Source organism: Haliaeetus albicilla, chromosome 15 (assembly GCF_947461875.1).
Source record: "Haliaeetus albicilla chromosome 15, bHalAlb1.1, whole genome shotgun sequence".
Classification (NCBI taxonomy): Eukaryota; Metazoa; Chordata; class Aves; order Accipitriformes; family Accipitridae; genus Haliaeetus; species Haliaeetus albicilla.
In genome coordinates this window covers 33,703,586-33,727,150 of record NC_091497.1, presented here as the reverse complement: position 1 = coordinate 33,727,150, position 23,565 = coordinate 33,703,586, and the positions used below count along the sequence as shown (strand labels likewise).

The following is a 23,565-nucleotide window of genomic DNA, read 5'->3' as shown; positions in this document are numbered from 1 at the left end:
AGTGATATTGAACAAAAAGCAAAAATAATATTCATGTTCCTTGCTAATGTGTTTAGAGGAAGTCCTATTCCCTCCTGGCTGCTGCCTATGTTATTTAAATTATATTACCAGTTTCCATTATTTCTACAGTTATTATTACTACTAGAAAAGGAAATTTAACTTGGTTTCCCTTTTACTTAAATAAATGAAAAGCTGTTAAGGGCTGTTCTGTTAGAATTATGTGTACTTCAGAGACATTAGTTAAGAGACCTCCTTCAGTGTGACTGAGCTTGTGGGAGTTTTGCTATGGACTACAGTTAGGCATGGAATTGAATTCTTAATTTTTTAGGTTTGAAAGACTTCCATGGTGACAAATGGAAATAGGGATCCCAGGTATTTTTGACTCATCAATCCTGCAAATTTGGTGGCTGTAAAACCACTGGTTTCTTATCTTTCTAGTTTTATTCAACATAAAGTAATAACCTACTACTTCTAGCCACTTTGTTAGCATGAGTGGGAGAGCCTGTGTGATACAGAGATGATTGATGCAGGTGTGAGCATGGTGCCACAGGATGCCACTTCTGCATGACTTCAGAACCTGAGTATTACCTGGCATTGCACTGGGCAAATGCTGGTTTGTAATAAATATTTTATGATAATAATAGATGTGGTAGCACAGGACTTGCTGCAGTAAAAGGGACAGTAGGCAGCAGAGTCAAACACTGAAAGAGTTCCTAACTTGAAGTCTGGCATTTATCTGGGCCAGTGTCGTCTGTTCTCTGTACCCTGGTTAGGATACTTTCATTAAGTTTGTATCATCACACATTTACACCCCCTTTCCCATCATCACTGCCTCGTTCTGGGTTTGGCTGGTGAACACCTGAGCTGTAGCATCTGGTCCAGCAGCCCCATCTCTCTACCCTCCTTTCATCCCCTTCTTCCCCTCTTGTGCTGGTATAGTTCTTTGTAAGACTATGAGGAGAACTGAACTGGAAACCAGTGTGACCTTTTTTTTTCCCCACCAGGCTGTTTTTTGTTAACCTGGGTCGGTTCCCTGATCTGGCTCACTACGTGGCCCTGCAAACAGCCCACCACTCCAACAGAGGCTGTGGGGATGGGAATAGATGTGGAGCAGGGTGGTACTGTCATGGAATAAAAGCATTTTATCAAACTGTGGCCTCAGTGACCAGATACCTATTCGGTGTTTCATTTTGGCCTCCGTGTTTGCTGAGAGACTATGTAAGCTTTTTGGTTTTTTTATTGTATGGGCTCATTCAAGCGCTCAATTAAAAATAGAATTATTAATTTCTTTTGAGTGCTTCCATAGAGCAACACCACAGCACTTGAATGGAGCATCACTATGAATGCCTTCAGTTTCATAACAGTATTGAACAACTATGTGATATTAATATCCTCATTCTGTAGAGGTGATCAGATTAAGGGCAGAGCTGCCTACTTATTTTCCATGTCTGATCTTCAGAATGCTTGCCATCTGCTAAAAAAAGACATTTGTGGCGATAAGAGGCATTACTGTGATGTTTTGTGTGTTCAGGTGAAGTTTCAGCCACTATCCACCTTCATTCTAGGTAATGCAACAAGTAGCCAACAGCAACGCTACTGAGTAAAGCAACTGAGTAAATTCTTGAGTTTCTGGAATAATTTTGTTGCCAAGCAGAGGTGGCATTCATTCACCCTAACCATAGAACTGTCATCTCTTCTGTTAATCATTTGTCTCTCATTTGCAATGTACCTTCCAAAATCTGCAACTCGTTGAGGATTTGCAGAGAAGTTGCTTGTTATGTAGCCCTGATTCCTTCTGTATATCGAATGAAATGTGAGTCGTGTGAGGGCACTGCATGGGGGAGGATGGATTGGACTTCTCCAGGTGATCATCACCCATGGGGCCTTCCATCCCCTGGTTTGAGTATGTCACTCTGTAATTGCAACAACTTTCTCAAATGTGGCAGGAGGGAGAAATGAGGAGGGACTAAAGCGTCTCTTCCATTATGTAGAGACTGAATTAGGCAAGATTATGGAGAAAGTGTGCTAATTCAGGCCCCAAATATCTTAGCCACACTGGGGTGAATGGAAAATAAAGGTCTGTCTTTCCATTCAAGAAGCTCTCACCCAATATGAGTTATTGAAAAGTTTTGATTCTGATCAATAAGTCGATGAGGGTCAGGAACTAAGACAAGGCAGATGTCTGATACTTGAAGTGAAGAAAATTTTTTTGCTCATTCATTTTTGAAGAGCAGATGGCTTGTCCGGAGGAACGTCTATGAAGAGTGCATGGATGGGCTCATGTGTTCTCTCCCGTTCTTGCCTTTGTGGGCAGGAGGAAGCATTTGTTACTGAGCTGCTTAACTGAGTCACTTCATAGTGGGATGGGCCGGTGAGTAGAGTGACGTTGCTTTCTTTTTTTTTGTGCTTACAAGCTCAGTTGCGCTGCAATCTTTTGAGAAAGTATATGATTAAGAGCAAAGAAATTAGGGAGAGTGCCTATAAACAGAACTAGATCTCTTACGGTACTTTATAGTTGTATTAAAATGCTCAAGTTTGGTGGCTTTTTTTTTGTTTTTTTTTCTTAGTGCATCTCCTTTATGAGCAGATAAACTGGCAGAAGGGATATTTTGAAGATAAAGCATAGGCTTTGGTGTCAAATGATCTAGGTTTCTTTCCTGACACAGCCACTGATTATTTTTTTTATGTGGCCTTGGGTAAGTCTTCTGATCCTTCTGTGCTTCAGCTTTTCCCTTTGCAGAGGGAACAGAGTAACAGCAGGTATATCGGTTTTTTTGGAAGTGTGTTTTCCATCTCGGTTAAATGTTTGCAGAGTTGAAGGCCTCTGAGGGAAGGTGTGCCCCGAGTATGAAGGGATGTTATGTTACTTTGACAGGCTACTGAATACCCTAAAACTCACCTCTTGTAAACCTTGTCCATCTTGATTTAACTCGCTGCTTTAGCCTGTGTGATTTTATTTTTTTTTCTTCTGTCTCGAACAGAAACAGCCAAACATTTAGAAAGTGGTGTTTTAAAATTGCCTTTTGGTGTTTCTGTCACTTACCTAAAATAAAATCAGTGCCATTTTTTTCTCCCACATAAACATTGAATTTTATTCCCTGAAAGTATTTTTGTAAAAGTAGGGCTCGTAAAATATGCTCCAGCTCTGGTGGCTGAAACGTCCTGTTCATACTGATGACAACAGCAGGCTTTGGAAAACACCATTCCTCCTACAGCACTGCTGGGACATTTTCCCCATGATTGGGAGATACAACCTCTGAGGCCGGGAGAGTTGGTCGGGTGAGATACAGCTGTTTCTTTCCTTGGTCTCGTAAGTTCCTCACAAGAGCACTGGGTGAAATAACATCATTACAACTAAATGTTTCAGAAGTTGGCTGGTCCCCTGTTATGAATTCAGAACTGTCCGCAATGCATTTCTGATGTTATAAAAACATATGTTGAATAACCATTAGATGGAAAAAGTTTTCCTGGAAGGTAGGAAAGAAAGGGGCTCATTCAGCCCTGTCCCTTGCTGCCAGACAGCAGTGTCAAAAATTTATGAACAGATGCTCTGTAGTGTGCCTGGTCAAGTAGGTCATTTTAAAATCTCAAAGCTCCAATGGTTGGCAACCTTTACATTTTCAGCTTAAGTTTATTCGTTGGCAATTTATAGCCATTTGTTTCTGCATAAATAAAGTGTTATTGTTATTTGAGCTGAAATAACTTCTTTGGCTTCCCTGTATTTTTATCTTAAGCTTACCAAGGTGAGCACTTTTAGCCTCCTAGACATGTTGGTCTTCTGGTTTTTCTGGCCAGCCTAGGGTCCTTCTCTGCATCCGCTCTAATCTCTGTTGATTTTACATCACTGTGGGTGTTCAGGATTGTGTACAGTGTTCTGTATGAAGTTCCATCAAGACTTTGTACAAAAGACATGAATACCTTTGTATTTCTACTGGCAGTTACTTTTGTAATTCATCACAGATTTGCGTCTGTCTTTCTCCTGTCTGTAAAATACGGGTGTAGTCACCAGGTGTCTGTCTTTGTCATTTCTCATGGTAAGTCCTCAGCTTGAAGGAGATATTGATAGTCATAGAATGGTTTCGGTTGGAAGGGACCTGTAAAGGTCATCTAGGCCAACCCCCCTGCCATGGGCAGGGACGTCTTCAACTAGATCAGGTTGCTCAGACCCCTGTCCAACCTGGTCTTGAATGTTTCCAGGGATATGGCATCTACAAACTCTGTTTCTTCTGCCATTCAGCATTATCTGATACTTTCTGCTCTTAGTTTTTATCCTATTTTTATTATTTCAGTCCGTGAGGCAATCCAGTTTCTCAGGTAATGATATTACAATCCTCTTCACTGTTGATAGTGTCTTCCAATTTTGGGGTATACTCTTAATTCCTATGCCTCTCTAAATACAATCCTGTCCCCAAATTGCTCTTAACTTCTCAGACAATCAGTCTTCCTTTACATGACAGTTTTCCTTCAACTAGTTTATTTTCTACTGTATTCAGTTCAGTGTATTTCCATGTTGGATGCATGGGTTCTGCTGTGTTTTACCTGTCTGACTATATATATATAAGGGATTGTAGTATGAGCTACCTTTGGTAAGCCTGTGTTGCATTCTTTTCAGTTGTCTTTCATCTTTGTATTTCAGTTATTTTTTAGACTGGTTTCTTGAGAAAACGAAGCTTATGTGGTCACGCAGTCAGTCTCTCATCCTACTTCTCTTCCCATAGTAACTTTTGAACTTGCTGGCCAATTTCAAGCAACTTTGACAGAGGGCTAGATGCCTGGAAAATACAGAGTTCCAAAAAATGGACTGAAAAAAAGTGATGAAAGGAATAGTGAATTTAAACTAAATTAGTGCCTCTACCAAAGAGAAGACCTTTCCTTCCAAGTAAAGCTGAGAGAGCAGAGCTGATACAAGGAGGAGGACAGGGCAGAAATGCCCAGCTGTGTTAAGAGCTTTAGCAAGAGCTTGTGCTTTCTTTGATGCTGGAGAATCCAGCCATGAGGAGCAAAGCTGGAGGAGAGGAGTCCTTGTTTTGCCATGTGCCTTAGGGAATAGCCAGCCATAAGACTAAGGAGTACAACTCCCAAATCTCAGCAGAGTGACTTTACCCCCTTTTGCTTCTACCTGTAATTGTGACTAGCATGTGCCCCCTTGGAGATTCCTGCATGGAGAAGCAAAAGGGACCCTAACCTGCAGCTGTCAGTATGTGTTTTCTGAAGTGATGGATAATCTTTTGCCAGATGCTGATGGCTTAAAAACTGTGTCCTGAAAAGGGGTAAATCCAAAAACATTCTTCAATGCACATCTGGGGCTCTTCCCCTTTCCCTCTCTGTCTCCCTCTGCGTGCGTACAGCGGATGCTTTGCTTTGTATGTAAGACTGGTAATTGAAGTGAAGCAGAGACTTGGCTCTGTTCAGTGTCAGGATGAACTGAACAGTCTCTTGAGTCCCTTCCTGCCCTATTGTTGGTGATTTTGCTGTTATGATTAGGACACTGGTAGGGTATGAAGTGAAGAGAAATGGTATTTTATCACTGAGCAGTGCTGTGGTAACTCGGCAGTAAGACTGGAACTATACAGTGGAAAAGTGCTAGCCTGGCTGTTGGAATTTTATGGCAAATCAGTGATTATTTAAATACAGACACCATACTCTAGACAGCTATGTAAGTTACTTTTTGGGAAGGAAATGTGTTTATAATTTATAGTCAACATTTCAGTTAGAAATGTGGACTTCATTTTTTTTTTTTTTTTTTTAATCTCAGAACCTCTAGCTCATGAATACTTCAATTTAAAAATTAAATTATCTCCCCCTTTGCTTTTCCTTGTGTGGAAACTTCTAAAAGGGGAAGATGAAGGGATGACTTCAGCAATCTGAATAAACCTGCCCCACCTTGGATGAAAATACTTCTTTTCTGAAATGCAACATGCCTGTTGGGCTCCTGCTCTCAGACTTTCTCTCTTGCGTCTTCACATCCTCATGGCATGTCTTCACGGATAATAAAAACATGCAGAATCAGGTCCTTCTTGAAGTATGTTGTGAATTACTAATCTTCTAATTGCAGCACGTGCAGGATTATGGGGTGCTTGGCGCTTGCTAGCAGCATTTAAACAAATTTATTGTATAATACTGGCATCCCAGTCTTTTCCAATGCTTGTATGTAGCTGAGCGTGCCCCAGTGAGTTAGTCGTTAGTAATCCCAGTCTTCAGGCTTGCATGTTTTCAGCTTGAGGTGTGAGTGTGCTCTGTTACTGGTTGGATGGTGCTGCCAAAGCTTTCAGTTGGGAGCTCCATGGGAGCGGGAGTCCACAGTTGAGAGCTCAGCCAAGGAGTGACGGTTACATAGCCAAAACTGCAGAAATAAAAATGAGTTTGAACTGAACTGTGAGGAGCTTGAAAATGGAAATCCGAAAGATGTGAGCTTTCAGATGTTGAATATGAATATATTCCTGTAAAACTGACCTAGCAACAAATGAGAAGCTATATACAAATTCAACTACTCTGGACACTATAAAGGAACTTTTGGTTTAAATAAGACGTTTAAAAATATTTTCTGTGTGTCATAGAAACTGTTCCTGTAAAGATAATCTGCAAAAATATTTTAAAATGTTTTTAATAAGATGTTAGGGCAGTGTCTGTATAGATATATTTTTTCAATTTTTCTTTTTTTTTTTTTTTAAAGTACTCATCTATGGTTTGAATTTTGTACTTGGCTCTTTCATATGGTTGCTATTTATAGTTGTAATAGAATGTATATCTAATCTGGGTATTCATTCCATAGGATATTTGGGGGATTAGTAACACATGGATGGGTGGCACAAATGGGGTCACACTTCCTGATGGACTCTGGAGCGTGTCAGTAGTAACAACGAAGCATGAGAGGAGTGGGTTCTTTGGGACCACTGGGTTTTCTTCTTTATACTGTGTGTATTGTGCTGTTTAATTCTCTCCTTTAAAACCTTTTGTATAAAGCCTTTTTTTAATTGTAAAAGTTGAAGAAGAATAAGGAGATTGAAGTGGTGTTTGTATATATTTATGTTTTCACAACTGATCTTGCAAATGTGTGTGGGGAGGGATGGTGATAGTTGTCTTTTGTTGTGGAAAGAGATGAAAATTTGAGATGATTTTTGCTTTTGGTTTGGTTGTGTTTTTTTTTTACCTCCTCTTTATTGCGCAAACTGGAATGTGATACAGAATGGTGCTGAGCTGTCCCTGGAAAGTGATACTGCCTTAGCCAGAGCGTATTCCCATCTATAGTCTGTCTGTTGACTTCAGTAGATCTCTGTATTGGACCCGCAGCAAAACCCATTGGAATTCACAACTTAATGCTGTGTAGGATCAGAAACTAAGCTACTTGGTTTCTTTCATGTATAAATACAGTGATGTGGTATTTGCCTTTCTAACCATACAGAGGAAGAATGTTTTAAATTAAACAAACAAACCCATTTTCGTTAAAATGCTCAGTCTTCCATTTAAATGTCATGAAAACATTTGTGTCCGTATTTGGGCCTGATCCTCTGTTCCTTGTTTAATTCAAGCAATGTTTTACATAAGTGAGACCTGACCCACAGATTCTTGAAGTCTGTCAGACTCAGGGGATAGCTTAAACTGCTTCCCCTTGAGAAGCTTCTGAAAAAGAAAAGCAGCTGAAGAAGAGGGAGCAATGGTAGAGAAGCTGGGACCCTTACCTTGCAATGCTCTAAACAAAGGACGCTTTCGGTATGCTGGCATCTACAGTTAGGTAGCTGCATCACGACGAAACCAGTTTGGCAGAAAGCCCTGTCAGAAATCTAGTGGAGCCTGCCAGATATGCAGTGTCCAAAAAACATTGGATATAGGCACAGACTTGCTGGAGCACTGACCTGTAGGTCAGGGGCTTTAGGAAGCATTCGACTCCCATGCAGGTGCTTAGTAGTTGCTTTCCATGTGCTAATGGTGGCTTGTGAATCCTGGATGAACTTGCCGTAACTGTACGTGAGAACTTTTACTGCTCTACTGAGTAGCTGAAGCAAAACAGAGTGCCTGAGGCATAACCTTTTCTTGTTCATAATGCCTTTGTGTGGTTTTATTGCATTTTCATGTAAACCTTAAAAGCTATTTTTGTTTCTCATTTGATTTAAGGCAGTCCTCTTCTGTCCTGAAGGAAGAAATCCAGGTGAAGAAAAACCATGCCTTTGTTTAGTAAATCGCACAAAAATCCTGCTGAGATTGTGAAAATTCTGAAAGAAAACATGGCCATATTGGAAAAACAAGAAAAAAAGACAGACAAGGTATGAGGTAGTGTTGTAGAAGACCAATAAGGTTTTTATGTGGGGGAAAACAGTAGAATAAAGGGAATAAAATTGTGTTCTCTCACTGCCCTGGTTCTGCAAGTGCTTGCACATGTAAGTAGCTTTGTGTTTGAACGATCCTGCTGAAATCGGGGTTTTTTTTGCGTAAGTACAGTACTACAGACCTGGGGGTCAAAAAGAAAATGTTATGATCCAGGAGCCTCAGCCAAAACAAAGGGTGATCTCCTACTACTTTGAATAGTAATGCACCTAACAAAACAGCTTGGAAGGCTATTTGAAAATTATTATACTGTTAATTGTTTTAGCAGGATAACAAATGAGACTGCTAATTAATGTGTAGGTACCCAGAGAGCAAAACTCACTTCTGATGAACATTGTTCGCATAAAACAGCAAACTTGTATGTATTCAGATGTATATAAAAGAGATCTCACTCTGTCCATCCTTTCCAATCTTCTGGGTGCTAGTGCTTCCGAAATGAGCTGCGCTACTTGTATTCTAATTATAGCGCTTGGTTCTTGCTAATACTATTGCTGTCTTCTAACTCTGTGACACAGACCTGAGTTACTTTTGCCACTCTTCCAGTGACCATTTGAGAAGATGCACCCCAGCGTACAAAATGCTCCCAGTTAGGAATTTGTGCTTACATAAAATCAAATATTTTTTTTTTCCATCTGAGACTCTGTCTCTTTATATTATTACTGTAGTGGAAGTGTATGTTTTTAATTAACAACAAACTAATTTTAGGTTAATACTGAATGTCACTGGAAACAGGAATAGCTGATAAGTGACATTAACACAGTTTTTGTGCAGCTGATGTTTGTGTGTGCATGTTTTGCTTCCCCCACCTTGTGCAGGAGCCTGTATTAGAACGAACCCAACCCAAAAGGTAAGCACAGAGCCCTTTGCGCCCTTAGTGAAATCCTCTTGAAACTTTTTGGTTCAAAGCAAGCAGCTCAAAGTGTGTTAATTGTGTAAGATCAGTCACACGGATTTCAGGAAGGCCTCTGGTATTTGATGTCTCATGCTGAAATACCTTCAGTTAACTGAAAAGTACTGAGAGAATTTGACTCCAAACTAAAACTTAAAATAAGTGACTAAATAAACCAACAGTCTGCCCTCCCCTGCTGAATTCATCCCTCGGAGCCTGATTAAAGACGACATTCAAAGCAGAAGCTCTAGGCTTGGGTTTCTTTTTGATTTGCTTTGCAGCATGACTCCTCTGGGCTGTGGTTTTGAGGATTTTGGGCTTTGAGCTGGTTTGTTTATTTGGGTGTCAGTGACAAAGGAGGAGAAATTCAGACTTCTTAGAAAATTGAGAACTTGATGTAAATTTTTCATAAAAATCAGAACAGCTGGTGTGTGTTTTCCTTACAAAGCAAAAGATATGGGAGCGTTCCCCTGGCGTATTAGGATGGAAACAGCTCATGAATTTAATCACGATGCTTATTTTACAGGAGGAGGTTGTTTTTCAGTATTTTCTGCCATACTTTATTGCTATGGGATGGAGGCTGTTCCTGGGGTGAATGTGGGTGATCGGGGAGAGGAGGGAGGTGGGACAAGGCAGTCACTTCAGCAGCAAGGCAGAAAGTGAAGAAACCAGCCTTTTTTTGGACGGTCTTTACACATATGGCTTGTTGACTCAGGACTTTGCACCACGATGTAGAGGAAGCACATAGGGCCTTTCTCCCTTCAGAAGGGAAGATGTGAGACTCCTTAGTAACACTGCCTTTTATCTAAAGTGTTGCAATGAGCCGTCCTGAAATAAATACTTATTAAAATAGCCCGAGTCATTCTCCTGAGTTTAGGGAAGTAAATCCTAAGGAATATCTTTAGTACTGTGCCAATGATAAACTTTTTAAAAATGGGAAGAAAAATAACTCTAGCAAAAACAATCACTCCACCACATCTCTTACTCTCCGTACAGGTTTGTGGGCTTAGTAAAACCATTTTTAAGTGTTGTTTGCATTTCGAATTGGAGAAGAAAAGATGATGGGGAGATTTTTCAATGGCACACGGGTTTTCAAAACTTACTCTCTCAGTAATACTAATGAATAACATCTTGTCTTTTCATGAGTATGATTAGAGAAACTTAACTGAAAACAAAAGCAAAGAAAAACAAAGCACAGTGCAGTACTCTGTGCTCTTCAAAACCTGGCAAAGTTTTAAAATTTGTCTCCAATTTGATTTCAAAGGGAGATGAAATGTGTCAAACTTTCATAAAAGGGCCCAGAGGTCTGGCTCCTGCAAGAGCCACAGACCGTGGATATCCAAGAGATGGTTTTGGACCCTGTGGGCCTGTGAACGCAGAAATTTGGGAATCGGGGCTCTGATTTTTCACATTTCTGGCTCCTTGTAGTCTTGCATGTGAACTGGGGAGATGCCGTTTTGCCTCACCATAAAACTGAGGTTCCCAGGACTTCTGGGGTACAACTCCGCAGCATCCCTGATTTTGCTCGCCTGCAGAATAGCTTCCAACTAGGACTTGCCTCAGATATTTAAGCAAGAAGATTTATCCTGTGACAATTGAGCTGTTGTTGTAGCATAGTCAGTGTGGTATGTGGGCTGAAACAGCTGAAAGCTGCTAATACAGCCGGAACTGGCAAAGCCTAAATTAACTGCAGGGCTAGCGGAGAACCTCCTTGTTTCCTTTCCCAGTTGAGAAATCGTAAGTATGAGGTGAAGATACCCTGGGCAGCTGGGGAGGTGTGAGGTCGGACAGGGAGAGGCTTGGTGCTTCTAATACAACTTTGTGCAACTTTCAGCAGGAACCATCTGTGCCTCAGAGGGGCTGTTTTTAGATAATGCAGAAATGATCATTCCCACCAAGCTATGCAGTCCGCAGGTAGAGGGAGCCTTGCAGCAGACCAGTTAAGACTTTCTGAGTAATGGGAAGAGGTGGGAGGACACTAACTTGATACACAGGATGCAGAGAAGCCATTTGTAAGTATAAAGGCAGTTATACATCTTTTGAGACACATTTCCATGTACACACATAACATACAGAAGTTTGCACTCTTTCTTAATGATGCTTTTTGTTAGTCATAGAACAGGACCCATTCAGACTTTGAACTCTATTGACTGCACTAGCATCTGTTGTCTTAGATAAGGGTTGAATTTAACCCAGTTCTTCCATGTGTCTTTTTTAACTGTTAGTATGTGTAGTGTTGCCATAATGCTTTTTAAACACTCTCAACTAAAAAATAGGCTAAGTTTGAATATTTGGTTCTTACTTTTATTTTATGGGTGGGTTGGTTGATTTGCTTGCATGGATGTATGTGTGCTTAAAGCTTTGCCATTTTCTCAGCTACATTCTTATGGTTGATAGGCCACAGATTTAGAAGTGCCACCGCACGTGCATCCTTTTCCTTTGAAGTGCTCTTTCTAATACCTTGTTTTTAAATTTTTTTAAAAATAACAGCTATTTTACAGAAGGTATTGCAGCACTGGCAAATCTAATGTAACAATTGGGAGATTAAGTAGGGCAAGACAGAGCTGGAAAAGTGGACTAAAGCCTTCTTTATCAACCATCCTCCTCTCTTCCAACATCTGAAATAAATAAGCTGTTCTTGTGGCACATACAATTGCTGACATCCTGTTCAGGCTTTGATGCGGTGAAGAACAATTAATTAAGTTTTATCACTGAATTCTATAAATGCCATAAAAAGTTAATCCTGGTCATGTAGAACCAAACTATGCTTGGATTTAATGAGAAATACCCATTCTGGAATTAACTAGAAGAACAGGGAAGTATTTAAATACCTAGGAAGTGAAGACTTCAGAGCTTAGACTGTCTTCCTTCTGGCATGAACTCTTGCAGCCTTCGGAGGTTGCATGTAAATAGGGAGCAAGAGAGGAGAAACCCTGATATCAAGTGGACAGATCCGCTGAACCTGAGGAAGAACAGACAGCATGTGACGCTGCTCATACTGCTTCATTTACTACTGATACGCCACCATGTCTTTTGCTTATAGATGTTGTAAAAGAACATTATAGAAAAGACGCCTGACCCATCTCACAAAAAAAAAAAGGGGGTGACATCCTGACTTCTTGAAGTCTTGTGTTCAGCCGCTGACTCGGGTCAGCACAAAGCAGCGTGGGTGGCATTCGGGGTGTATTCACCGAAGGATGTCCTTGAACACATCACCCTCTCCCTGCTAACCAAACACCTGTGGGTGCGGCACTGGTGACTCAGTGCCATCTGCGGTGCCTACAGGTTTGGTAACATTTTCTGAACCCGCCCTGCAGCAAAAGTGTCACAGGCTTTTAATATAGTACAGCAAACGGATCTGGGGTCAGTTGAAACTTGGCCTGATCTTTCTGCTTGGGCTAGATGGGCTGAAAGCTTTGCGGTTTCTGGCGTAGCTAGTCCAAGGCTTGGATATGAACCCAAGGGAGTTAGAGCTGGTTCAGGGCACGGTGCTGAGTGTTTGCCTGGCAGGCAGAACCACAGGCTGCAGCGCCCTTAGTTGGTGTTCAGAAACATCGTGAAGCTAGTTGTAAAATAACCTGAAGTGTCAAGCTTCTTCCCTTTTCACTTAAATATATCTAATGAGACTGCTTGTTTGGGTAGGTCACTGTAATCTGTCCTCTGTTTCTTCTCTGTGTACTGTAACAAATTTGGTACTGTTCAGAAGGGTCAGGAGAGCAGCATTTTTATTAAGGCTACACTTAAAAGACTTTAAGATTTCTGGAACAAATATTTATACGAATAAATCCTGCTTTTTTACATAGCAACAATAAAGCCATTATCAGCTCCTGTTCACCTTGCTTGCTCCTGTGCTGATAAAGCAACTGGGGACCGGTGTGTGAGATGAGGTGCATGCAGAGGACGTGATGTGCATTTGCATGGAAGAATGGTTGTGTGACTACCGTGACTGTAAATACCTGTGGATGCGATTCTGCAGCTGCCAAAGTCAGTTGCAAAATTGCCTTCGACTTGATTGCTGCACACTGAAACAGAGGAGGGAATGACATAAGAAGGGCTTGGCACCCATTCATTCTAGCTCTGCATGCCCTGGGGTTTTGTGGAGCGTTTCAGGTTCCCCATTCTGCTAAGGCCTGTTATTGCTCTAGAGGTGGGAAAAACTCCAGGTACTGCCAGGTGCTGGTGCCAAGAGTTTAAAACCTGTCTCTTCTGGTTGCCTTTTTTTTAAAAATATTATTATTTTTAAGGACTTTACAACCTTTAGTTCTGTCTTAAAGTGCAGGATTAACAGTGGGAAAGGAATTTATGTCCAGGTAGGGCAAACCTGGCTCTTCCATTTAATCATACATCCTTTTAAAAGGCTTTTCCCTGTTGTGCCTGCTTGGCCAAATTGTCTTTGCCAGCTTCCTTGAGTACTAGACCATATTTTGCTAAATGACAGAGTTCATGCCTCCTGATCCAAAATGTCCACAACTTGTTCCTATATATCCATTTAGCATGAAATTGTACCGAGGATAGGTCAGTTGAGATGATCCTGAAGCTACATAGATGTTGGATTCAGCTCTGCTAACAGCTTTTCTTGGGAGTCCTTACAGCTACATGTAGAGAGAGTTGCGTTGGCACTGTTCTTTTAGGAGGAACATTGGTTTGAATCACACAGAATATTTTTAAACAAGATAAAGCCAAACCAAGGAGCTTTATGCTTTTGGTTGTGATATATAGTATGGAGTACTGGCAGTTCACTGACTCACACATTGGAGTATTTAACATCACTCTGGCAGGCATCTGTGTGTGTTACTGTCTGCTGCTGTGCTAGAGAGCAACAGTTTAGAAAGAGATTTTTGCCCTGGAAATAAGCTAGGTACACAAACAGAAGCTGTACAATCCTATTTGCCATATTCTTATGAACAACTGAGGATTTCCTGATCACTAGGCAGATGCCAGATGTCAGGCATTCTGTATTTTTCTTACGTATATTTGATATCTGAGTTTGGAAAGGTGGAAAAAGTTCACGCAACTTGTTTTTTCTTCACTGTTATGGTTGGTCATAAATGTTTTATTCTTCCAGAGACTTAATACAAGTAAGAATAAGCCCTTCTGACCTGTAACATATATGTACATCTGTGTGAAACCTCTAGCCTGTTGGTGAAACAGAGGTAAAATAGAGACAACCCTCTGAAAGATTTGAAAAGTTGCAGTTCAGGTGTAGGAGCTCGGACTGTTGATTATTGAAGGCTTGATACTTTTCTCTTATGGTTTTTGTAATCTTCCCTGGAGAGGAGTAGAAAGATGCAATGGATCTACATTGCATAACAGGAGATCCATCTCTCTCTTTGACGAGCATAATAGGTTTGGATCATGAGCACTTAATATGGCACTTTTTAAGATAAATGTGAAATTACCATAAGTAGCTAAGGAGAGGAGAAGGGCAAGGTTAGTAAGTAGAGGTAATTTTTATTAAGCCACTTGGAATAGGTAGAAATTTAAGTTGCTGAAGCTGGGGACTTGTGGTAAAGTATCTCTGTGGTGTGCTGTGGGGTTTTTAAAAAACCTGCCTGTATGAAGTTTTGATTTTTGAAGCAGAAGATCTGTGTTGGAGTTTTTTTTGCTGTGTCACGCACAAGTAGTGTTGCAATAAAACAGCTTAGCCTTTGAGTATGGGAAGTCCCAACTCCTGTAATTATGGAAATAAAAATTCAGCTTCCTGTGTGAACAACAGATAAGACCTTTGTTTTAGCCTTCCGTGCTACTCTTTAAAATCTCTCTGGAAGATTTTAGACAAACAGAAAAAATTTAAGACTTGGAGGATTTCTTTGTAATCCCTTAATAAAAAAACCAGGAAACTCCTTACTGTACTGTCTTGTATAACTGTGGAATATAGAGGAAAAAAATAACTGGTTTGCAGCATTCCTTAATAAAGCTAAATTACTGCCCTAAGGACATTATCATGCATTTTGGCCGTCCTGTAGAGATCAGTCCAAAAAACCCAGAAAAACCTCAGAAATTGTCTTCTAGACCTGGCAAAGCAAGCTAAACTGAAGAACCCAATATTAGCACTGTGGGAAAGGAAGATCAACACTGGAGTAGGGAAATATTTCAATATAGGCATTGTGGTATTACCCATTCCGCAGTAAAGACTGGACCTTTGCAAAAAAAATTGGCTGGTCTTCACATGTGTGTTAGGCTGCGGAGAGGATAGTCTTGAGGTCTTTCAGGGAAGATTTTTTTTTTATATAGAATTTCAGGGAATAATTTCTTCATAAGCTGCTTTCTTTGTGTTAGGATCCCATTAAGTCGACAGTGACAAGACTTTGATCTATGAGGAAAACCAGCTTGAGACAAGTATCTTCAACTCATTGTTGAAGCTCTTGGTAGGTTTGGAAAGACACATTAATGCTGACAAAAAATTAACTTTATAAGCAGGGGAGGTTGAACGCGTTTATAATTTAATGTAGGGAAGTTATATAGGCTTATCTGTGTTGTCAGTTTTCCAGCTCCAAGGCTATTGTACATCACCTAGTCCAGTAGGGTTAGCAAAGTAATCCAAAGATTGCTAGATTTCAACATTTACACAAAATGTTGTATTTTAAAATGGACCCAGAAACCTCTTGTGGATTGCTGGTCACTATAAACTATGCTCTGTGGATGAAGAGTTATTTCTTGCTGGAAATAACTTCTTAGTCCTGTGCTGAGTGAAAGTAGAAAAGAAATGGCCATCATTGAAAAAAACTGCCTTCATTGCACAGGCGGGCATGGGTTGTGCTCTCCTTCACTCTCCTTACACAGCTATTGCAAATCAACCTCGTAATTCATTTAAGACCCATGTACCCACCCTGAATTTCAGGGTTCTCTGGTGGAATTGGATCCTCCCAAGTTTGGATGTTGTGAACTGAGATGCCTGTCGACTAGAAACCTGCAAGTTGCTTTAGGAGGTCAAGATCCTGACATCTGTGCAGTGACAGCAGCGCAGACACTAAACTGATGTGTGTGCTGGGAATCAGCTTGCATTTCATCTTGTGCTTTGTTGTCCCTGTCTGCAACTGTAACTGTCCAAAGTTCAGTGTATCCCACTTTTGATATTCGTATGTAATATTTATAAGCTGTTCTGTTTAGGATTCCGTGTTCAGTTATCTCATCTCCCTCTTTCTTCCCTCTGCTCACACTGGCTTCTCTAAATAGAACGGCATAAATGCAGTCATGATGTAAAGGACTCATAGCTAGAGGATAGAAGGAAAATCTTCTGGAAAGAAGATTGTGCTTAATTGCAAGAATGATTCAAATGGATTAAAGCGCTTAGATATTTCATGAAACCTTTTCTTTTGCTCTGTAACTTCTGCTGAAGTGAGAGTTGCAGCACTTTGCTATTGTGGCTGTTGCCACTGATGGAGAATAAATAGTAGTACGGAAGTCATAATAGACTTTGGAGTTTCTATCAAATCTTTTTGTAACTGAAATTCTGTTTGTGGTATTGTTGCGGGGAAGGGTGTCTTGCTGAGGTTTTTGCTGGGTTTTGCAAATTTTTCTAAAGAGGGTCAGGTCCGGTCTGCCTTCTTATGACAAGCTGTTCTGCAGCTATGTTTCTGTCATCTTGTATTTTCCATGTATTCGAGTGAATGTATTCGTTTTGTTATTTGTTTTGGACAGATCTTGGGTCTTTGGATCTTGGAATGTCTGTCTTTTTTTTTTTTTTTTTTTTTTTTTCCTCTGAGACTTGAGCAAGTTTCCATCACAGAAACAGTGATTATGTATTTGGGTTATTATTCTAAAAATGCAGTAAGATTAAGTGGAAATGTCAAAGTGGAGGCTAGAAGTGGCTGTTACTTTACGGATCTGTGTTCAGGATTATGGTTTTCCTCCAGATAGATTATGAGGGATAGGCACTGAAGAGCGGTCCTTAGATTTGACCGGGAATAGCTTTTGGTGATGGGTTGAATGTCAAACTACAGAGTATCCAGAGGATATGAAGGAGAGGGAAGTTAAACACAAAATGTAAATTGCGTGTAGAAAAGCTGAGAAGATGAGTGGATGGGATGGCAGATGATTAGAGAAATACAGCTGTGGTGCCCAGCTGTGCCCATCAACAGCACGGTGTTCTGTAGTTACGTCTTCTCCTGCAGCGCTTTACTTTTTAGCCTCCTTTTTGAGAATTAAACCTAAAGCTCAGTCTTGCAGACATTTTTCTACATATCAGAAAGGACTACTATACTTGAAAGGTATTAATGTATTTTTTTTTTTAACCACAGAATGCCAGAGATATTCACACCCTGCCCAGCAGAATGGGTGAAAAACCAAAAATGTATGGGTTTTTCCTTTAATATGAAAATATTTGCACAGCTCTTATGAAGTTTTAGGGCTTTAGTTCCCAAGATAGCACCCCTGTTGTTAATCCCATCTGTACTCTGTGGGATATCTCTAGTGACATACCACTAACATTTGAGGTAAAAATAGGCTCTTTTGCTGAGCGACAGTAAGGAACAACAAGACTTCTGCTGTGGTTAAAGTTATCACATAGTCATATTCATTTACACGCCGCTCCTGCTGACCTATCTCAGCTAGCAGAAAACTGAGAGTAGGTACAAACAGATTGGGGGAGAAAGTTTATTTATGCTGTGCAAAATCAATGCTTGAATCTTCCAGGGAGATGCAATGTGAAAGTGACTTTTTATTGGGGGGGGTGGAGAGGGGGGGTGTTTAGGATTTTTAGGTTCTTTCTAGGATTTTTGTTCACTAGTGTGAATAAAATCTGTGATTTAAATCAGTATTAAAGTGTTGGGAGATCAGCAGCAGCTGAAAGATGCCTCTCCAGAGCACAGTGTGGTTATTTTATGCAGATTGATGGGGTGGTATTTGAAAGCATGACATTTTTCCTTTCAGTTTATGTGAGAGATGAATTGAAATTATTGATCTGGTTTTGAACATCCATTAATGTCCAGTTAGCTTTTACAAATGACTCTTGGGTTTTCTGTGTGTGTCTTGAATTTCATTTATCTATTTCCTCCCTTGCTAAGCTAATGAAACACTAATTTCAAATAAATGTTTTGCAATATAGATGTGAAATGCTGTCCTGTCCTCAGCATCTTTAACCGTCTTGCCTGGCACTTTGCTGTCATCCTCAGCTTTGCTTTCAAACCTGTCCCTTATTTCCATCCCACTCCCTGCCAAAAAATCCAACCAGCCTTGCTGCGGGTCACACGTGTATTAAATATACCCTGACCCAGAAGGAGCCATTGCCTCCACAGCTAGAGCAGGTGTCATTTAAAGCACACATGCACACACATGAAAAAACAATGCATTTGCTCCACAGAGTCTTTATTTATATGAAGTGGAGCAAACCTGGGAGGAGAGCGTGAGCTGGAGCTGCCATGCTGTGGCCAGCAGTCGTTTCCCTTGGGAAGTGGGACGTTCCCATTCACATCTGATTTAAACCTGCTGACTGACATGAATGCTAAGCTGTTACCTGTTCATATGCGTTTCTCTTTCATTTCCTGTTGTAAGGTTTCTGGCCAAGATATTTTATAAGGTAATTCCCGATTCATCCTCTGCATTAGGTACCTGAAGCATTGCACCTGAAGTATACACTAGGTGGGAGCAAAAGATGAAAGACTTATTTTAGTTCACTTGGTGGCAGCTGCGGAGCTTTACTAAAGCAAATTGTTTAATTTAATTAATTTCCCAACCTGAGACTGAAGTGCCTGCGTGCTCCATAGGCAAATCCCTTGCGGAAGATGCTGGCTCAAACTAGACGTGGTGAGGAGAAATAAGTGGTGGCAGTGCCAAGCTGGCAGGGGTACAGGGATTTAATTGGGTTACCAGTAGACGAGCTGGGACAGTCCGTCAGCAAGCAGTTGATGGGGAAGCAGCACAGCGGCCAGCCCACCAGCGGCAGGACCTGTCCAGTTTGGTACCTTCATCTGGCACCTCTCGCCCCATGGGTGTTGATGGAACCCACTGGGGAGGACGGGGGGAGCGATGGTGAAAGTGCCACTGCTTCTGCAGGGCAGCGCCTGTCTTCAAATCCGTCAAGGATCTTGCTGAGACCGGTTGGTAATTGTACTCCTTCCCCTGTTTTATGCCCGTGGTCTGTAATTAATGGCATGCTGTGTTTAAGTTGAATATATCTGTGTGCTTCTGTAGGACCTGCACGTTCCAGTGTAGATGTCCCAGCCTCAATGATTACCTAAGATTATTAAAACCATTTTACAATAGGTAACGATCAACATAGGTACGGTTAGAAGCTTTTGTTTTGAACTGCTTGTCTTTTAAAATAAAACAGTTTTGCTTTTTCTTTTCTGTTTTCTTTTTTTAAACAAACCCCTTATCTGCTGGTGAACAGGCGTCAGAGGAAGTGTCAAAATCTCTGCAAGCAATGAAGGAAATTCTGTGCGGGACCACAGACAAGGAGCCACCTACAGAAATCGTGGCTCAACTGGCACAAGAGCTATATAACAGTGGCCTTCTAGTGACACTTATTGCCAACCTGCAGCTGATAGATTTTGAAGTAAGTCAGCATCCATAAACCTTTTCATCTCCTTGGTCTCTCTGTTGTCAGTGAGTAGAGCTGTAGTTTTTTGAAGTCTAAATAATTTTATTGCATTCAAAACTGTTTTTCACATGCTAAAGAAAGTAGTTGCTGTAGATTGGTCAGTGTCCTGATAGACGTGTTCATATACTGGAAGTAACTGCAATGCATCTGATTTTTTCTTTTTTATTAAAATGAAAACATTAAAGAAATATTGTCATATTATGCTAGAATTTATTGAGATCCTTTCATTTGTCTTCTCCCTGCCACCCCTGGTTACTGTTAAATGTCTTAATTACAAAAAAACCCAAACCCCAACAACACAAACCGCTAAAAATCCAGTAATTTATTTATTAGTTTTTAAGAAAAAAGGAGAGCGGGGCAGAGAAGATACTGTTAGCAAATACACCACAGAAGGAAAACTACTGCATTTTTTTAGTTACCTGACAGTCTGTATTCCTTTTGTCAGACAAAAAATTCTGTATGGACATATTGAACCCACAGTCTTCAAATGCAAGCACTGAATGAAATACCTAATCTGTTGCTGAATTACTGTTATACAAACAATTCTAATAAGTCTTACTGCAAAATAGATTTTTTTCCATGATAAAACCTTTTCAGTCATTTAGCAAAGCTGTTGTACATACTCTTTTGGCAAAACAATAGAAAAGAAGTGTCATTGAACAAGAGGATAGTAAGAGTATGTGCTGCTTTGTCTTCATATTCCCATTGACTTTTTTAGCTTTGTCAACTTTTCTGCTTCCATTTTATATTGGCGGCCACAGTTGGCATTTAGGTTTCTTTGTTGAACAAGCAATTTTATCAGTTTATAACATGCAAATTAATTTTTTCATGCATAGGTAATGGTAGAAAGCAAAATCATAAATTACTTGAAAGTCTGATTTCTGAAGGGAATAGTGTTTTTGTAGGTTACTTTGTTTTGTCCTGACTCCCTCTCTCCTCCTCACCAACCGTGCTGCCCACTTTGATCCCAGTTTTGCACAGCTGTACTCCCCTTTGAAGATGTGTTTTCAAAGACTTCATGAAACTTGATGGCTATTTAGAGGAGCGAGGCCAGAGTTAATGCCCCCACAGAAAATAAGGCAGAAGCACAGACTCGAGTCCTGTCTCATTTGTGTTTCATCTGCCAGTACGCTTACAGCACGTGTGGCTGGGGGCGGGCATGCGTGTAGGGGAGACTTGCACACATCCATCACACGTCTATAGAAAATACAGGTTTATTGCTTCTGCCACTCAAGAAACAAGGTATAATTTTGGTGAGGAAACTGTTATGAAGCACTAAAGTTGGATTTGGGCAGGAGCCCAGAATCAAGATCAGACTGGATTTTTTGAAATTTAAAATATGAAATTTATTGTTGAACTTTGAAGAACTGAGGAAAGTGTGCATACAGAAAAAGTCAACTAGAAAAAAATAGATGTTACTAACCACATATAAGCCTAAGGGTTCACAAGCTGTAAAGCCACTAAAAGAGGCAGTAAATAGCCACAAGCCCAGGACTAGTGACATTAGATGCTTTCCCTTACTTTGTCTGGAAACAGGAGCTAAATTATGGTATAGGTATCATCAATTTGTTATTTATGTAATGGCATCCTTTGCAGTTTTTTTGTTCTTGTCTAGCCACTTTTTCTCCATACTGCCTTATCTTGTACTTCAGTGGCCATATGTATTTCATTATAAGGCAAAACTGAATCACAGATCCAAGTAAGAAGTGTTGCAAAAGTATTCCTACAATTTTTATAGATGTCTGGTGGTGAGGGAAGTCTGCCTTGGTTCCCTCCTATCTGCCTCCATTCCCCCCAGGACAACCCAGAAAGACCAACTTCTCTGGCTTTCATCATCGCTGGTCTCTAGAAAACTAGATATAATTGGATCTCTCTCTCTCCCCTCTCTGAGATATATAGAGAGATATATATCTATCTCTTCTCTGCTATTGGAAATAATGCTGCAGTGCCCTTAATATTAAGTAACTAATATAAAATTTGGCATAGCAGAGAGGATCACTTAATTTTTGGCCATTTTCACCTCACCCTTTCAACAGCTCTTCTCTGTCTGGATTGTTTTTGTCTTGGAGTAACTGCTGAAGCCGCTGGGGATCACAAGGTTCCAGGCATACGTTACGGGTGTTGTAAAGGTAGGGGAGAATGGGATGACTTCATAAAGAATTAGCCTTATTAAGAGAATGTCCAAGGGTCAAAAGTGTTGCAGACAAACACAGATGGACTGGCCTGCTCTGATTTTATTCTATTTAATTCCCCGAGTCTCCAAGCCAGCTGGGTTGGAACGAGTAAGAAAGCAGAATATTTTGTGTTTCTCAGCAGTGATTTATTTGTAGAGGTGAAACCAGGGAATTTCCCTCTGTGTGAAACTATCTGCTCCTTGGCTTCAAACGTTCGATAAGTTCTCCACCAAGGAATGTTTGTCCTCGCGAGACAGATCAATGATCATGATTATAAGTAACCTTTTGCTTTAGCTTGCCCTGTGCTTAGTGACCCGCTGTTGACTCAGTGCCTTGGTTACTGGTCATTAGTGCAGCGGTCTCCCCCCTCCATTAATTTCACACATCAATTTGTCTCCTGTGGCCAGGGGAGAAAGCGGTGGGGGAGGAAGAGGACTTCTAATGCAAGATGTATTGGCAAACCCTGTGGCTGAATAGAATGTAATTTGGAAAGACCTTCTGAAAAGCTGTTTGCATGGGGAAGTGTTCGAAGGCAAAACATGGTTGTGCAGATAGGTGTATACAGGAGAAAAATTGGACAACGTGAAGGATCTTAGTTGTGACTAAAGCAGAGACATATATGTGAAGCAGCCTTTTTATCAGTATTAATGATTTCATTCTTCATGGTGAAATAATGGATGCAGTTTTAAATTTAACCCTGATTTTCAAAAATGCAGTCACGCTTGGCATTGATAGCATGTGAATAACGAAAAGCTTTAGCTTTGTAAGTCTAGGCTGTGGGGCAGTGTACTTGGTACTAGATTGACAACTTAAATTTGGAGGCTGCAGGAGCAATAGTACACAATGCAAAAGCATATTTAGCTCAGGGTAGTGACTTGCTTTTCATAGAATCATAAAATGGTTTGGGTTGGAAGGGACCTTAAAGATCACCTCGTTCCAACCCCCCTGCCATGGGCAGGGACACCTTCCACCAGACCAGGTTGCTCCAAGCCCCATCCAACCTGGCCTTGAACATTTCCAGGGATGGGGCAGCCACAGCCTCTCTGGGCAACCTGTGCGAGTGCTTCACCACCCTCACCCTACCTTTTTTGGTACTTTAATGTTGCTATTTAAGATAGCCAGGGACTTCCTTGACAGAATAAGGGGGATGCACATCTTCATTTAGAAGAAGAAAGGTGTAAATGGGAGTGAGGGGATCGGTAGTCTTCAGAGCCACCCAACAGAGGAAGCCTTCTTGTGGTGTGGAAGAAACAGCAACTATGAGGTGGTGGGACTGTGGAGAGCCCAAAAAAACTGTTTTGTTTTCACTTTCATTTCTACTTTCAATAGAGAGCCTAGTAAATGGTCATTTGTTCGTGTTTTTCCAGCTGAAGATATATTTTGCTTTTTTAACAGGGCAAAAAGGACGTTTCCCAGATATTTAACAACATCTTGAGAAGACAAATTGGCACGCGTAGCCCTACTGTGGAATACATTAGTGCCCATCCACATATCCTATTCATGCTTCTAAAAGGGTGGGTACTTAAATTAGACTTAAAGAGCATTGCCTGCAACATGCTGGCATTGCAGTTGATCTACTTTCTCACTTTTCAGTTAAAAAAAAAAAAAAGTTCAGATTTTGTTCCAGATATTTTGTTTCT

The 23,565-nt window shown here is 40.7% G+C and overlaps 1 protein-coding gene across 5 annotated transcripts in view; it reads left to right on the top strand.

The window, feature by feature from the left end:
- The window catches only part of CAB39L (calcium binding protein 39 like), a 67,318-nt gene that overhangs the window by 22,462 nt on the left and 21,291 nt on the right, over positions 1 to 23,565 (top strand). For 4 of the 5 annotated variants that reach the window (XM_069802731.1, XM_069802730.1, XM_069802728.1 and 1 more), the window contains 3 exons: positions 8,113 to 8,261; positions 19,542 to 19,706; positions 23,321 to 23,439. In XM_069802731.1, coding sequence (XP_069658832.1) covers positions 8,160 to 8,261; positions 19,542 to 19,706; positions 23,321 to 23,439 — 386 coding nt within the window. In that variant the 5' untranslated portion in view covers positions 8,113 to 8,159. The remainder of the gene's footprint in view (positions 1 to 8,112; positions 8,262 to 19,541; positions 19,707 to 23,320; positions 23,440 to 23,565) is intronic. The other variant, XM_069802732.1, reaches the window with a different exon arrangement.